The 17,603-nt window shown below is 41.2% G+C and overlaps 1 protein-coding gene across 1 annotated transcript in view; it reads right to left on the minus strand.

The window, feature by feature from the left end:
* Positions 1-217: 217 nt before the first annotated feature.
* The window catches only part of LOC102454459 (guanine nucleotide-binding protein G(q) subunit alpha), a 222,015-nt gene continuing 204,629 nt past the window's right edge, over positions 218-17,603 (minus strand). The window contains exons 6-7 of the mRNA XM_014573325.3: positions 7,334-7,487; positions 218-4,424 (exon numbers count right to left, since the gene is read on the minus strand). Coding sequence (XP_014428811.1) covers positions 4,234-4,424; positions 7,334-7,487 — 345 coding nt within the window. The 3' untranslated portion in view covers positions 218-4,233. The remainder of the gene's footprint in view (positions 4,425-7,333; positions 7,488-17,603) is intronic.

Raw genomic sequence — 17,603 nt, forward strand, 5'->3', positions numbered from 1 at the left:
ATGCAAGAAGCCACTTTAATTTTCTAGTCAGATGGCAACAACATGATGAAATCCCAAAGACACATGTGGACTATATAACTGATTTTTAAACTAGAGGTAGGTCTTTGGTATGCCATGTTAACATATTGTGCACACATTATTAATTAAGCAAATTAATGTAGTAGTTAGTATGCAGGGTAATCCTTATATAGAGTTTCAAGAACAGCAGCACATATAATAAATTATTTGGGTACATTTTATTTTCTTCGAGTGGGTTAACATGTTTTTGTGTTTTCCTATTATTTCAATCTTTTGTGAGGAATGCAAAACAAGGGAAGGGGTCATGACAGTGAGTACTTTGAAGGTCATTTACATCTTACAACCAAAAGCTGGGAGTTTAGCAGTATCTTAATATGCAGCCCTTTACCCCCCATTTAAAGTTTTTGCAAATCACACAGTCAATTCTGACTGATATCCAGCATAAAACGTCTCTTCTCAACTTTCAAACTTAAAAAAAATTATGGTTTACAATCATGTGGCAGTATGATTAAAATTACAGTTCATACACCTTGACAATCAAAATAGTCTTAATTATAAAAAGTAAAACTGCCCTTATAGCTATACTTATCCTCTACCTCAGGACAGTGCCAGTTAATTTGTGAAAAAGGCAAGTTTATGGTTTTTGTAAAACACATATTACAGCTTTCTTGTGCTAGTGAACTTCTAGTATACACAAGTTTCCAAGAGGTTTTCTTTCCCTCCTCCCCAAGCTACGACATTCAACAAAATCACATTGTTTTGGCAAAGTTGAAAGGGTTTTTGTTTTGTTGTTTTTTGCCCTCAGCTTCATATTAGAGGCACAAACGTCTGCTCTATAAGGCATAGTAGAAACCAAAAAAACCCCAACAACAAACAAAATGAAACAAAAAACAAAAAATAAAAACAGCAAAGGATTATATTGCAAGTGGGAACAACTGTGTCATTTAAAAAAGAAAAGATGTTTTCTGTAAACTGGAATACTGAATGATGTGTTAGGTGATTCATGAAAAGCTGCCTTGGCATTTTGAAGATTTTCTCTCCTTCCCGAACATGATCAAATGATCTAAATGTTTGCCACAAGTCCAAATTACCTAAAGCATACCAGAAGTATCCCAGCGGCACACACACACTGGAAAACTTTGGCAATCACAATATAACTACAAAGTAAACTTTTGTGGGTTTTTTTGGTTGTGGGGGGAGGGTTTGGTTTTATACAAAACTTAGAATCAACTCTTCCCTCCCACTCCAGCCCAAGCCCTTGGAAAAAAAATCCATAAACAAAACAAGCACAATAAGACCTCTTTTAGGCTCTCGTGGTCTCTATTTCCTACAATTCCATTTAGATCACCAAATCTGGGATTGTCATTCTATTCCTATCTTAAAAGAAGGGATATTATCATGTACCCCAGAATCAACAATGGAAACAGAAACTCAATTGTGTTTATAGAAAATTAAAGAACAATTTTATAATGCCGTATACTGTATAACAAAACTAACTTCTGATTGTCCATTTAGAACTTCAGTGTCACTTTTTATATGCGGTATCTACCTGCTGTAGCTTTATTTATAAATAAAATACCTTGACTCACTGGACACTGGTGACTTTTTTGTTTTGTTACATTTAAGATTTTCATAACCTTTCAAACACTATCCCATTGGAGTTCTCTATTATGCTTTTTCATATTTTAGGGAAGTGGTGATATATAACTGTTAGTACATTTGTACAATAGGCTACAATAGCTTCTAAATCCACTTTTCTAATAAAAGCTATCAGAGAGGTAAGACTAACCTGCTGCGCATTTGCCAAAAAATTCATATTAAAGAGCTCACATTCCAATCCTAGGTCATATGGCAAAAGATCTTCTAACAGGTGGTTTCTACATCTATACAAAGCCCTGTCAAAACTCAAGCATTATTTTGAGAGTGTGACCTCTGGGTGTTGTTTTCAATTTCTTTCTACTCAGGAATGTGCAAATGGTTTTATACAGCATGATGCTAGTACCGCTCTGTACTATAGTAAAGTATTTTGTTTTGTAAATAAAAAAATCCCTAGTCAGAAATAAACTGACAAAATTTACATTCTTCTCTCTTAAAAAAGTAAATAAAATAACATTATTTAAAATGTGAATTAGCTATAAGACATACAATACAATTACATAGATACATATCAATACAGCACATTCAATCTGCCAAAAAATTAATGATTACAAAGCCAGTATGGATGTTGCCACACACACCTGTCTGTGTGTGTGTGTGTGTGTGTGTGTATGTGTGTGTGTGTGTGTGTGTGTATGTACAATGATTATAGCTTTCATAATTGCACTATACCTACAACCAGTTTTTACATGGTGTCTCATGAGAGAGAAAAAAATACAACTTTTGTTATTGTTGTTTTGGGGCTGGGAGGGATTAAAGATGAACCACATTTCATTAGTATTTATTGTTAACTTTGGTACTCAACTAGTAAGCCATTCTCCCCCCCTCCCTACCCCCCTCCAATCACTGTTCTGAAGAAGCAATTTCTACATAAGTGCACTCTAGTGCTGCATGGTATTGCAGATAATCAGTCCAACTGATGTCAGACCTCTTGAGTTCTCTGCAGCTCTCTAGTGATCATATGACTGGTTACATTTTTTTTCACCCCAACCTGCAGAATGAGGCCCATAAATGTGTGTGCTGTTTTTGTTCTTGTTTTAAAAAATTGCACATTTAGAGTTCAAAAGTAAGGTTTTTGCTCTTGTGTTTACATTAATAAATCTTTCTATGGAACACAGAGAGGCTACTTTGTATTAAGCCTATTAGATATCTGTTTATCAATTAATAAGCAATTGTATCAAGACAGGTTTCTGAATGTGATTATTACTCATTAGTAATTTCATGTTTCACAACTAAAGGTGCCTTGATATTACTGCAGAAAATGTCCTTTGTATTCTCATACTATCTTTGAGATAAGGACAGACTAAAATTGTCTTTAAATTAGCATAGAAAATATGCACGTGCATGATGCACTTAACAGCATTTTCACTCATGCTGCTGTTTTTGGCATTGAAAATGGAATACTTCCTTAACAAAGGGAACATCTGAGCTAAAACATTAATTTTTTTATCATTTGGCAGTTGCCTCAATCAGGCCATTTCCCAATGAATCAATTTGGCATTTGAATTAGTATCTTACATTTCAAAGCTATTAGTTTTATAAAAAGCCAGGTTTGGCAACATGATTTTAATACAATAAAATATGTTAAAGTTGTGGTCAAAATATTTTAAAAGCTCTAACTAAAACAAACAAAACAAAACAAAAAAGTAAAACAAATAAAACCAACTTGAAAAAACAATATTTCAGGCTGTAGCCACTAGGGAAAACGTAGTGTCTATGGCATTTTTGTTTGGCATCTGTGATTGAAAAGAAAAGAAAAGAAAAGAAAAGAAAAGAAAAGAAAAGAAAAGAAAAGAAAAGAAATGGCACAGAGCAATTAAAATCAATTGTCATATTTCACATTGCCATTTTGCCTTAGTCATTTCATTACTGCCTTCTATGCATCATTTTGATGTGCCATGTTATAGCTAAAGTTAAAATCCATGTTACCACAACTGCTATTTGTGATCCCAGTATTCTAGCCCACAGCATGAAGACAGTTTGCAAAATATCCATGTCAAGAATTTTAAAATCGCAGTATCAATACTTTTAATTTTTTAGAAAAAGTAAATACTGTAACATAAGAATGACTGATGGCTTAAATTGTGATGATAATATTTTCCTGATCAGATCACTGTAGAGAAAACAGTTTATCAAGGAATGCAACTAGGAAAAAAAGGCCATTGTACCTTTGAAAACAATAATAAAATGTAGCGTAGGAAGGGGTAGAGAGTGAGGATGAAAAAAAAAAACCAATGGAAAGGGGAAGCCAGTTTGATTTTCCCTCAATAGAAACCCCCCCATCCTTTGCGAGTGCATGACTGAGAATTTAAAATACATTGAGTCACAAGGTTTTGCCTAAAAAATGAGGAAACATGCTGTGAATGTATTTCAGCATCTTTTGTTTTTCCTCAATATAGTTTAAATAAAATCATAATATTTACTACAAACTCTGTGATCATTCACAGAGTCCAGGCCGGCAATAAATTAGTATTATGCAAGTCGTTTTCACAGATAATACAGTCCCTCTTGTACATCTTCAATTGCCCAAAGGGAATTTTGGGGGGCTACTAGGCACAGTTAGACCAGGTTGTACTCCTTCAGGTTTAACTGTAGAATAGTGTCCTTGACAGCAGCAAAGACGAAGCGGATATTCTCTGTGTCTGTAGCGCACGTGAAGTGGGAGTAGATAATTTTGTCACTGTCTGGATTCAGATCTACGAACATCTTCAAAATGAACTCTCGTGCTGCCTGTGCATCTCGTTGTGGTCCTGTTAGGTTAGAAAAGAAAATCAGTTTTGCTAAAGCTAATCAAATGTATGAGCTTCTTTGTTAGAAAGAATCTGACTATGTCTAGCAATAAGTGGAAGAAAATTGTAGTCTGTAATACCTGTACAAGAGAAATAGGGAAATAATATTTTAAAAATCAACTCACACCATGCCCTTGCTCTTTTTTTCCCCTGGGTAGGACCTTTTAAAAATAAAGTTGAGGGAAATTTCGGAGATAAAATTATGCTCTTCAGGCATAAATATTATCCTGCCAATTATTCCCCTTCCCTACCAAGATACCTTATTTAATGGGAAAATGAAATTAGACAATCTGTAACCCCAAAGGATGAGCAAAACAAAAATCAATCTGTTCATAATTAATCTTTCACTAATTTCAAAGCGTTAAGCAGTGTTTGGGCTATTGTAATATAGTGTACATGGTTCAACTAAAATCTATTTTTATGCTGCAGCATTGTACTGTTACAAAGTTGTTAAATTACAAAACTTAATGACCTAACTAATCAATTGTTATTTAAATTACACACAATAATTATCATATTAAATTAAAATTAAGACTGCAATTCTCAGAAGGCACGCAGTCTATGTAAACAGGCTGCATGTTCAGCTATACGCACAAGGCAAATGGACCAAACACTCCCAATTTGGAGTAGTCAATGTTTATCCACTCTATAGCTAGTACCTCAGGGAACTGGCAGGAGGGGTCAACACAGGTTGCTGCTTCCCAGACCAATATATGTGAGAGTGCTCCAAAAGCTGAGAGGCCCCAGAACATCTCAAAGAAAAGATCCCCAGAAATTTTTTTTAAAAGTGGGCAAAGCAACATATTCTTCGCTAGCTCTGTCTTTAGCTATGGCTGAATCATTCTGAATGCATTTTTCCAGAAAAATTCAGCCTGGGGCAGACACTCAGCATGGAAAATTTCAATCCAAATAGTTAAAATCTGTCAAAGTTATAAACAACTGAAAACAGGGTCTTAAAACAGGAATGCCTTAGTAGGACACTTTAGTAAGAGAGGCTCAATTAGGGTTGAAAGATTACTAAAAAATAATGACTACTCAACTGTCAACTTTCAAAAAAAGACAGAGGCTTATCAAACTAAAATTTGCTGAATTGTAAACTACTATGGCCTGATCCTTCTCTGTGAGTGGACCCCTGCTACTGCACTGACCAATTTCCAGGAACATGACCAAAGTCTCTCAAATCATAAAATAGTGTTTTCCTAATCCCTTTTTTGAAAATTAGGGATACTACCATTCTGAAGCCTCATCAAACTTCTAGCCTAATCTGCTGTTCATTCTCCAGTAGAGACAATGGAACCTTTAGGTTAAGTACTCAGGCCCTTTCGTCCACTTACCAGATGAACCTGGGACTTCACTTCAAATTCAAGCAAAGTCTCCACGCAGATACCTTAAATAATTTCACTTTCATCTCATAAAACCTTCCAGAATGTACATCCTGTGAGTTTCCTTAGCAACTGGTATAGAACCTGCATTAAGGTTCTCTGGAACAGGCACATTAAACCTTGTATAACAACATAAAATTAGAATGAAGGAAACTCCTCTGTCCCAGCTCCCCTCGAGCGCCCGATCTGCTGCCCCACCTCCCGCCACTGATAGAGGCAGCAAACACATAGGGTCAGGGAGGTAGGTGGGAGCCGATAATCTCAGGGAAGCGGCTGTCAGAGGCAGGGAGAGGTTGTGTGTGTGTGTGTGTGGGAGGGGAGGAGGGAGGAAGAAGGGGGGAATGAGGAGGAGTGAGAGGGGCCTGCTGCGGAGCAGTCTCTGTGTGCGGCAGGCCCAGACTCACTGCGGAGAGAGGCTGCTCCATGGGATGCCTGTGCAGCCTCTACCGTGGTGAGCTTGGACTCCCATGGACAGGGGCTGCCTGCCGCCTTGCACTGCTGCTTCTGTTTTTAAAATGACTCCTCTCATGTACAGGCTCCCACCTGGTGCCCTGCCTCCGCAGATTATCAAATAGTCGTGTAAATGCTAAAATTTGGTGCAGTTACATGACTATTCAATTACATGTTATCTAACATCCCCAATAAAAATCTACTTGATAGTCTACCACTTTTCTTATTGCCATTATAAAAAAATGCTGCAAGTCTGTGGACTATTTGAGTTCATTAGAAATTCTCAAAATAACTATTTTCTTTTGTATTTTTTCCCTTTTCACATGTTTTTGAATCTAGTATATTACATGTCCAGCTTCCCAACCATAAGGTTAATCATTTGACACCACGGCTACGTCTACACTGGCACCCTTTTCCGGAAATGCTTAAAACGGAACAGTTTTCCATTATAAGTATTACCAGAAAAAGCGCATCTACATTGGCAGGATGCTTTTCCGGAAAAGCACTTTTTCCGGAAAAGCGTCCATGGCCAATGTAGACGCGCTTTTCCGAAAAAAAGCCCCGATCGTCATTTTCGCGATCGGGGCTTTTTTGAGGAAAAGACTACTGTGCTGTCTACACTGGCCCTTTTCCGGAACAGTTTTTCCGGAAAAGGACTTTTGCCCAAACAGGAGCAGCATAGTTTTTCCGGAAAAACACCGACAATTTTACAGTAGATCGTCATTGCTTTTCCGGAAAAGCAAACGACCAGTGTAGACAGTTGGCAAGTTATTCCAGAAAAGCGGCTGCTTTTCCGGAATAAGTGGCCCAGTGTAGACACAGCCCATAAGTATAAAGTCTAATAACTTTGCAGACAATAGTTGATTATTATTGCAGTACAAGATTCTATATGTCATATAAACCAAATGCATTTTTAAGCAATGGGTACTGGAAAATTCTCTCTGGAATTTAGACAATGCTATTTACCACATATCATCATTTTAGTGCAAATGATCTCCAGTTCTGGAGCATGAATTCTGGTGATGCAATATTACTTACCATCATACTCTGGGAAATAGTCAACTAGATGGGAGTACATAATTTTCTCCTCTAGAAGATCTTTTTTATTTAAGAACAGAATGACGGAAGAGTTCTGAAACCATGGATATGTGATAATTGTCCTAAACAGTGCTTTGCTTTCCTCCATTCGGTTCTGGAAGAAAATAAGAAAAATAGAAAGGAAATGATGTGGTCACAAAATATGTTCGTTGTACTGTATTTATTTTACAAACTGAACTATTCCTATTCCATCATATGAATTTTCTTGTTGCTTTTTGGGGCTTCAAGTCACAATTTCTTTATAAATAGTTTGTTAAATTTGTACAGGTTGAGACTCCATAATCCGGAATTCCCTAGTTGGGCAACACTAGGTCTGGCATCGTCAAGGATAAACTGGCGGGCTGGGACCAGGAGCATTTCCAGACTAAGAGGCCAAGAGAGCAGAGCCCCAGGAGGCAGTGTGAGCTCTCCTCCCCCCGGCAGAAGCAGACCTTCTAGGGAGAGCCCCGAGCTCCAGGCAGCAGCAGGAGCCACAAAGAAGAGCCCCAAACTCTAGATGGCAGTGAGGGAGCCGCTGGGGAGAGCCCTAAGTTCTGGGCAACAGCAGCAGCTGCTGGGAAGAGTCTAGAGTGGCAGCCACCTGGGAGAGTTCAGAGCTCTGGGTGGCAGCGTGACACTCCCCCGCTCTCCAAGAGAAAAGTGGGGAGGGGGAGCCAAGCCCCCTGCCTATGGGGAGAGTGCAGAGTGGAGGGATCAGAAAGCAGAACCTTCTCCCCTCTCCCCCACTGAGGGGCGAGCAGAGCCCCTGGTGGCAGCGGGATGGCCAAGAGGAAATGCAGAGCCCCTGGCGCATTGACCTCCCATGGTCCAGTAGATTCCCCGGTTTGAGACCTGTCAGGTCCCCAGGGTGCCAGACCAGGGATGTTCCACCTATAGGATATTACAGTGATGCAAGTTGAGGCTAATATACGTTAAATATTTTTTTAAATGGGCCATGAATGTTAACCATGTATTAGGAACTGACAAAATATGGCTATTCATATATGCAGAGGGCCACCATCACAAACCTGCATTACTGGAAAGTGTGTGGAGAGCAAGCTAAATCTACAAGCATAAGAGCCAAGTTAAAAAAGAGAGTATTTTCTTTTGTTTTCAATTTCCTAATTTTTGTTGGCTTTGTGTTCCAAACTTAACTGCTTACTCACTACTGAAACATGACGGATTAGTATTACTGTTTTCACCATCCTGAAATTTATAACAGTCAGAAAGGACTTGCCTCTATTACAACATTTTATTGTGTTTTAAAATAATTGAGAAAAGTTTAATTATCTGACACGATGCAGACTTTACTTAGTGGTCGGTACGAACTAGGTTCAGCATTGTCTCAGCTAACCACAGCAAAACCCTTCTTCCTCCTCTCCTATGAATAGCTCTAAAGCACAACTCTCATCCTTATACTGCACAACAGCAGCAGCAGCATTAGAAGAGTGAAAGGATTGTTAAAGTCTAGCCATTGCCTGCAGGGTTCTAAAGAGTCACAATAAAGAATCAGGGGCCCTGCTAATTTTACTCCTGCTTGGCTAGACGCCCCACCATAGGCATGGAAGCTTCATGTATGTAGACAAAGATAATGCATCATAGTTTGATTTTATTTACTTGGGTGTTTTTGTATATTTTACATTCAGTTCCTTTGTGAAGTTAACTTTACATGCAGGCTAGGAACATTTGTATCAATTCAGCAGAAATTGATGGATTAGTTCTCTTGTACAGGGAAAGTTTCCTACTAGTGGATAAACTGGAATTTTCAAAGCCCTGCAATAATTAATTAAACCTCTAAACATACTTTTCAGACAGTAACTATGGGAAAACTAAAACACACAAACTGGGATCCACACCAGGACTTAGGCATCTAAGGTACCTTTTTTAGATGCCATTGTACAGGCAGTCCCCGAGTTACGCGGATCTGACTTATGTCGGATCCGCACTTACGAACGGGGCTCTCTCGCGCCGGAGCTCGCAGGCAGCGGGACCGTCCAGAGCGCAGCGGTCCCGCCACCTCGACATCCGGGACAAGAAAAGCTGCTCCGGGTGCCCCTGGTCTGCTGGGGACCGTCTCCAGCAGACCAGGGACACCTGGAGCAAAGCCGTGGCTTTGCTCCCCGTGTCCCTGGTCTGCTCAGGGGGGTGGGGGAGGGAGGGCGCAGCTAGTGCGCCCCCCCCCCAGCAGACCAGGCTTTTGTTGTGGACCCAGGGTAGAGCAGCTGGGGTGCTGCCGGGTTGGTCCTGCAGGGACCTACCCGGCAGCCCAGCTGTTCTGTCCCAGGCTCGAGATTCAGCCGCTGTTGAAACTGATCAGTGGCTGATTCCAGGAAGCTGGGGGCAGAGCAATTCTGTCTCCAGCTTCCTGTAGTCAGCCCCTGGTCAGTTTCAGCAGCAGCGGCTGAATCTGGAGCCAGTTCCGACTTACATACAAATTCAACTTAAGAACAAACCTATAGTCCCTATCTTGTACGTAACCCAGGGACTGCCTGTATTCCGCAAAACTCATGCTCAGCTGCTGCCTAACCTCATAGGTACCTAAATTCACTCAGCACCTATATTTTTGCAGTTGAAGTTCCTTAGGCATATATGTTCCTCCTTTTGGGCACGCACCCTGCTGCCTCGCTCTAGGCATCTGGGTATCTATCTTGCACTGAAACAGCAGAGTGATCCACACACCTGCGGAAGATACATGTTTTGGCTGCCTAAGTCACATGGGGGGTCCCAACTGGTAGATACGCTCAGAGGCTGCCTAACTCCACACAAAGGAGCTAAAGGGGTGTGAGAGGAGGTAGCCACCCTTATAACTTTAATCCAGGTAGGGTATTCAACTCCCACTGAATTCAGTGAAACCAGGATATCATGCATAAAGCTTATCTGATTAATTTAAGATCATTACATCACGACACTGGCATAGCTGGGCACAGAATCTAAATCATTGGTCTGTGATTTAAACACCAGGTCATGCTTCTTCAACATTTTGTATAGGCTTCTTGCCACAAACCTATGCCCAAGTCTATTTATAACTCACAATAGTAATTAAATTAAAATAGGTTTTTATTTCCAGTTTACACTTCTTAATCATAGAGCTGCATCATAAGTTCATTTGATAAATCCAGCTACATTTCTGAATCCCGACTTTTGATAACAAAGTTTGATTCCACTCCCCTAATTCCTAACTAAATTTGGCATTTGCAGATACGTGAGTGTAAGTCTTTGTGAACTGACAGTATGTTTTCCTTCCACAACAAATTAAAAGCCATTGTAAACACTTTAAAACTTATGAATAATTAGCAAAGTGCACAGGAAATACAATGGCTTAAATTATTAATGCAAACTTGAATTATATGCCCTTTGCAGAACTCTTAATGGGAGTTGAAACATGCTCATCCAGCTATCTGACAGTAATGCAGAAGCAACAGAGAGGTAGCCGTGTTAGTCTGATAGTGGTAAAACAAAAAAAGCAGTCATGTAGCAATTTAAAGACTAACAAGATGATTTATTAGGTGATGAGCTTTTGTGGGGAAGACCTGAAGAAGTGGGTCTGCCCCACGAAAGCTCATCACCTAATAAACCATCTTGTTAGTCTTTAAAGTGCTACATGGACTGCTTTTTTTGTTTTAATGCAGAAGCTTCGTGCTCTGTTTTTTTACAACACACTGTTATACAGACAAAGCATGCCAGTCTATAGTAGGGATGTTAGCATATAGTCGTGTAAACAATTAACTGATAAGTTTGAACCTTATAGGTTAATCCTAATGACTACATGCACACTGCCCTGACCTTGCCGTTGATAGATTTTCTCAGTGCTTTGAGCTTGGGTGAAAGCTGTCTGTCACTCAGCCCACTTGAAACAAAGGCAATATTTGTGGGTGAGAGAAAATCACTAAAGGAAATGGCAGAGGTAACACCTGCTCCTTATCCGATGGAATTTGTCCACATTTTGGTACTTCAAGGTTGCAATTTTGTGAGTTTTCACTGAATCCTAAGTTATTTCTTGAAGTTCCGATAGTAACAGTGGCTTTTTTCCTTCCCCGTCTGCACTTGGTAAATGGGATATTCTATTTTCCTTTACATGTGGACTGTATTATAGTTATAATTAGGGGTCTACCAAATTCACAGTCCATTTTGATAAATTTCATGGTCAGAGGATTTTCAAAATATGCCATGTCATGGATTCAGATATTAAAATCTGAAATGTTATGGAGTTTTAACTCTGGGGGTCCCAACACCAAAGAAGGTTGTGGGGAGTCTGCAAGACTATTGTGGAGCTGAGGTACTGCCACCATTGTGGCTGGCCACAGCGTTGCCTTCAGAGCTGGGCAGCCACAGAGCAGCAGCTTCTAGCCAGGCATCCAGCTCTGAAGGCAGCACCACTGCTATCTGCAGGGCAGAAGTCAGGTTGGGAATACCATACCATGCCACCCTGGCTTCTCCGCTGCTGCTAGAGGCAGTGCTGCCTTCAGAGCTGGGCTCCCACCCAGTATGTAGATGCTGAGCTTCCAGTATTCAGGGGAGGTTCCTGGAGGAAGGTCTGAGCCAGCCCCTGGAGCAGCCTGTGCTAGGAAAATGAAGTCACATCCCTCTCCTGCTCAGCAATGACTAGCTTGGCTTGCTGTGTGTTTTGGGGGCAATTTGGGGTGACCATGGCACCCTTCCAGCTTAATGCCTTGGACAAGTTGTTCATGTTGCTCCCTAAGTCACAACCCCCCATAGCATGCCACCCTCACTTCTGCCCTGGTACTGGCAGTGGTGATACCTTTAGAACTAGGTGTCTTCCCAACAGCTGACGGTGTCCAGCCATCCAGCTCTGGAGTCAGCACAGAAGTATGGGCAATATGCGATCCCCTCCAACAATAATCATGGGGTGAGGGAATTTCATGGCTCATGATGAATTTTTCACAGCCATGAGTTTGGTGGGGACCTCATCATAATAATCACTTCTAGGCTGGATTATTGCAGTGACCTCTGCAAGGGAAGAAGCTTGAAGCTCACCAGCTGCACCCCCATACTCCACCACTCCCGCTCAAATCCCATGCTTGCCCTGCCTCTTCCTATCCCTGCACTGCCTCTTTCCTCACGGTTCTGCCCCTTCCCCTGAGTACGCCCAGTCCCTGCTGCTCTCCCTCTCATCTAGGACCTCCTGTGCTCTGTGGAACAGCTAATCATAGGGCAAGGAAGACTGGGAAGGAGAGGTAAGAGCTGACTGGCAGGGATTGGTGGGTTCTAAGCACCTGTTGATTTTTTTCAAGGATGCTCCAACCTTGGGGTACCCATAGAGATGGTGCCTATGGTAGTGCATCTCAGAGCATACTACACAATTGACATTTGTTTTCAGCATGATCCTAGATGAAATTCAAGGTCATTGTTTGGAAATAAGGAAGGTCTCAGAAACAGCACTCTCCATATTTCATCTAAAGAGTTGAGATCAGCTGGGTTGCTCAAGTTCAAGATACTTTAAAACAACTCACCCTTTGATTCAACAGAGTCTGAATCTTTTATGAATAGGAAAGTATGGGGTGAATGGGAAAGATCTCAGGCCCCAATCCAGCAAATACCTAAGCAGGAGCTTGGCTAATCAATTGGTACAATGTTAAACATATATCTCTCTGCAAGGTCAAGTTGCAGCTCTGTTTGGGGTGTGTGCATGAAAGAGTATTAGTGTTTACAATGGGTGAACTAGGGATTTTACTGTATTTATAAAATATCAATTGTAAACATCTAGAAAACTGGATAAATTTGGAAAGAAAGAAAGACTACAGTTAAACATCACAACGAATATGATTACCAATACATATTTTCTCATAGATTTTGTCCTAATATTGTGTATACCTTGTGTTTCCTTTAAAAACAAGCCTGCTCTATTTTAACAGCACAGCTGAAAAACATTTTTGCTTCATTTTTGTAAATCTCATGTTAATTGCTATGTAATAATTGATAACAAAAAAGAAAAAGAAGCAGGAGGAATCACTCTGAAAGTGTTACAGAAAACACTATTTGTGATCATCATACAGGTGGGAATATTTTCTCTTTTTAAATTAATTTATTTATTTGGTCACCTGTGAAGAATAAAGCTCTTTGTTTGCCTTTGTATCCTCCACAGGATCATATAATTATGTGGCCTATATAACATAAAAGCTAAAATGATACAAAACACACTTTGGCCTAAAATTCCTTTTTGGAGGTTAAAAATTAAGTTGACAAATTTGATAGTGTGCGAGCTGTTTTCAGCTGGACTCTTATATTAAAAGGACTGTAGAAGTGAGCAGTTCTTGAACCCTGCTTGCCACACCCAATTCCAGATATGGCTGCAGCCTTCTTCCCAAAAGACTGCCAATTCATGATTCTAAGTATTACAGTCACAGTTAAAAAGATGGGTTAGAATTTCATCAAACCAATCACACTTATATTGGCATTGCCTTCTGTTCCCCAACTGAAGATGGCTCTTATCTGGCAGGAGGACATGTCTAGCCATCCACCATGTATATCTGTTTGCTGGCCATACATTTTTGGACTCTGTAAGCAAAATAGAGCTGCTTCCTGAGCACTGTCAACCACAATCCTGAAACTTGGCCAACACAGACAGTGAATCTATGCCAAGATTAGCCAGCTGCAGAATGGATCATTTTGATTTTGTAAACCTTCCAGCTTCAGTTAACACTTGGAACAGAAGACTGTTTAAGATCAGATCTGGAATAAGCTCCTGGCTATGAGCTAGCAACAGTAGGCTTAAATATAACACAATTTCTGTATGTGTGTACATGTCCAATATATGTTATACACACACAAATCATGAGACAGGGACTACTCAGGCAAGTATCCAGTGCAACTAACAAGTATTTGCAAAATCATTTTGCCTTTTCTGTTGAGTACAATAGGTCTTACTTTCTTGTAGTCCTTTATTGCAACAAAATTACCACAAAAGAACAAAGGTTGAGTTTTGCAGACATCCCACACAAAGGGTACAGCTAGACTACATTCTTCTTTCGAAAGGAGATATGCAAATTCGGTGCTAATTTGCAGATCTTCTTAGAACATAAGAACATAAGAATGGCCATACTGGGTCAGACCAAAGGACCATCTAGCCCAGTAGCCTGTCTGCTGACAGTGGCCAGCATCAGGTGCCCCAGAGGGGGTGGACTGAAGACAATGATCAAGCGATTTGTCTCCTGCCATCCCTCTCCAACCTCTGACAAACAGAGGCCAGGGACACCATTTCTATCCCCTGGCTAATAGCCTTTTATGGACCTAACCTCCATGAAATTATCTAGCTTCTCTTTATACTCTGTTATAGTCCTAGCCTTCACAGCCTCCTCTTGCAAGGAGTTCCACAGGTTGACTACGCACTGTGTGAAGAAGAACTTTCTTTTATTAGCGTTTAAATCTGCTACCCACTAATTTCATTTGGTGTCCTCTAGTTCTTCTATTCTTCCGATCGCTTTTTCAAAAGTGAAAGCAGTTTAGACTGGGAATTTGAAACCCCCGCACCTCATTTTTCGAAAGAATCCTGTACACCTCATTTTTTCAGAAAAAGGGTTCTTTCGAAAAAGGGGTGTGCTTTTGAAAAAAACCTGTCTAAACGGCTTTCACGTTCGAAAAAGCAAGCGGAAGACGATATGCAAATTAGCACCAAATTTGCATATCTCCTTTCGAAAAAAGAACATAGTCTAGATCAGTGGTCCCCAACCTTTTCAGGTTGTCGGGCGCCAGGGGGCGTGGCCGTTCGCCCGCCGGGTGCCAGGGGGCGGGAACACTGGCCCGCCCTGGGGCGGCCCCCCCCCAGCCGCATGCCCGGGGCCGGCGCCCCCCCCCCGTAAGCGCCGCGGGGCCGGGGCCAGGGCAGCGCCCCCGGGGGCGGGGGTCAGGGTCGTCATCGGCACGCACGGCGTGCCCGGGGCTGGCACCTGCCAGACCAGATTGCTCCGCAGGCGCATGTAAAGAGCCCGGCAGACTCCATGGCGGCGCCTGCGGGCACCGGGTTGGGGACCACGGGTCTAGATGTACCCAAACAGTGGTTATTCTCCCCACCTTTCTTTCTTTCTTTCTTTCTTTCTTTCTTTCTTTCTTTCTTTCTTTCTTTCTTTCTTTCTTTCTTTCTTTCTTTCTTTCTTTCTTTCTTTCTTTCTTTCTTTCTTTCTTTCTTTCTTTCTTGCTACATCTAGACTGCAGGTTTCTTTCAGAAGAAACTTTTCTGGAAGAGATCTTCTGGAAAAACTTCTTCCAAAAGAGAGCCTCCACACTGCCAAAGCACATTGAAAAAGCAAGGTGCTTTTTTGAAAGATAGCATCCAATCATTTGGACACTATGTCACATTTAAGTTCTGATTGCTGTGGACGGAGTGGCCACCAGGGCACCTGTGCTTTTTCCTGGAGGCCTCTTCTTTCAAAAAAACCCTCTTCCCTGTCCACACATACCTTTTTCTGAAAAAGTTCTTTTAGAATAGGCGTTCTTCCTCGTAGAAAGAGGTTTACTGCTGTTGGAAAAATCCCTCTGTTCTTCTGATTTATTTTTTGAAAGAACGTGATTGCAGTGTGGATGTAACTGAAGTTTATTTGGAAAAACAGCTGTTTTTCCGAAAAAACTCTGCAGTGTAGATGAATCAACATACCTCTGCTGGAGATATTACGTGCTATTACAGAAGCACAAATTAAACAATAAATTAGGGATGTTAGCCGGTAATAGACTAGTCGAGTAACTGCATTAATTCTTAGCGGTTTGTTGACTATTCTATAGTCCCTGGGGGTGAGGCTGGCAGCCAGTACGCTCCCAGCCCCATTCTTGGGGAGTCCCTTGCTACCCTGCGCTGCCGTCTCTGTATCAGAGGCAGCAGTGTGGGGTGCCAGGCGGGAACCGGTTTGCAAGGGAAGCCAATTTAAAAACTAGCTCCCACACAGACTGGCTGGCTTGGACCAGCCTCTGTGGTGGAGCCAAACTTGCTGAGGACAGAGGCTGCTCTGCAGGATGTGGTCATTTCTTAGAAAAATTGTAATATCTCAGGGTATGTCTACACTACCCCGCTAGTTCGAACTAGCGGGGTAATGTAGGCATACCGCACTTGCAAATGAAGCCCGGGATTTGAATTTCCCGGGCTTCATTTGCATAAACTGGGCGCCGCCATTTTTAAATCCCTGCTCGTTCGAACCCCGTGCCGCGCGGCTACACGCGGCACGAACTAGGTAGTTTGGACTAGGCTTCCTAGTCCGAACTACCGTTACTCCTCATTCCACGAGGAGTAACGGTAGTTCGGACTAGGAAGCCTAGTCCGAACTACCTAGTTCATGCCGCGTGTAGCCGCGCGGCACGGGGTTCGAAAGAGCAGGGATTTAAAAATGGCGGCGCCCAGTTTATGCAAATGAAGCCCAGGAAATTCAAATCCCGGGCTTCATTTGCAAGTGCGGTATGCCTACATTACCCTCCTAGTTCGAACTAGGAGGGTGGTGTAGACATACCCTCAGAATGAAAGAAAAAATATCTGGGGGACGCCCTCTGGATCATCTCTTTTTGAATTCTATACGTGGCTAAGATACAGTCTTAATTAGAGAAAGACAGTAATGGGCATTAATAAGATGTGGCCTTCAGTACCTATTGGGAAAGGTATTTGGACAGGGGAAGGTTTCTCTGAGGCAACTTATTTTATTTTCATCATAAAGCATAAATGAAAATTACTTTTGTTAGCCATAATAGGGCTGAGTGTTGTCTGTATTTAATAATAACAAAACAACAAAAATATTATAGCTCTGTAAATTAAATCCAACCAGCCTTCTCCAATAATGCATGAAGATACACTGATAAATTACAAGCCTTTATAAAGCAACATTACATATTTATATGGCATGCTTATAAAAAGCAGACTTTTGGACACTGTCCTGATCCTTCTAAAAGCAAACAGTAATGCTGCTTGCCTGCCCAGAGCAAAGCTTTTCCTTCAATTCAGGAAAGTCAGAACATTATCTGTGCATTCTCATTCACTGAGTAATAAAATCCCTTATAAGGCAACTCCTTGACTGCTCTCTTCACGGGAACTGCTAATTAATTACATGTTCTTGGGTTTATTTATTCAGAATACACAGTAATATGTTTGGTATAACTTTTTTGCATTTGTATTTACAATTATCTATTTTTCCAGCTATTTTACAATTTTCTTTATTGGTTCTCATGTTGCAAATTTGTTTTCTCAAAGTAATTTCAATACAGGCAGTCCCCGAGTTACGCGGATCCGACTTATGTCGGA

This window comes from Pelodiscus sinensis, chromosome 6 (genome assembly GCF_049634645.1).
Source record: "Pelodiscus sinensis isolate JC-2024 chromosome 6, ASM4963464v1, whole genome shotgun sequence".
Lineage (NCBI taxonomy): Eukaryota > Metazoa > Chordata > Testudines > Trionychidae > Pelodiscus > Pelodiscus sinensis.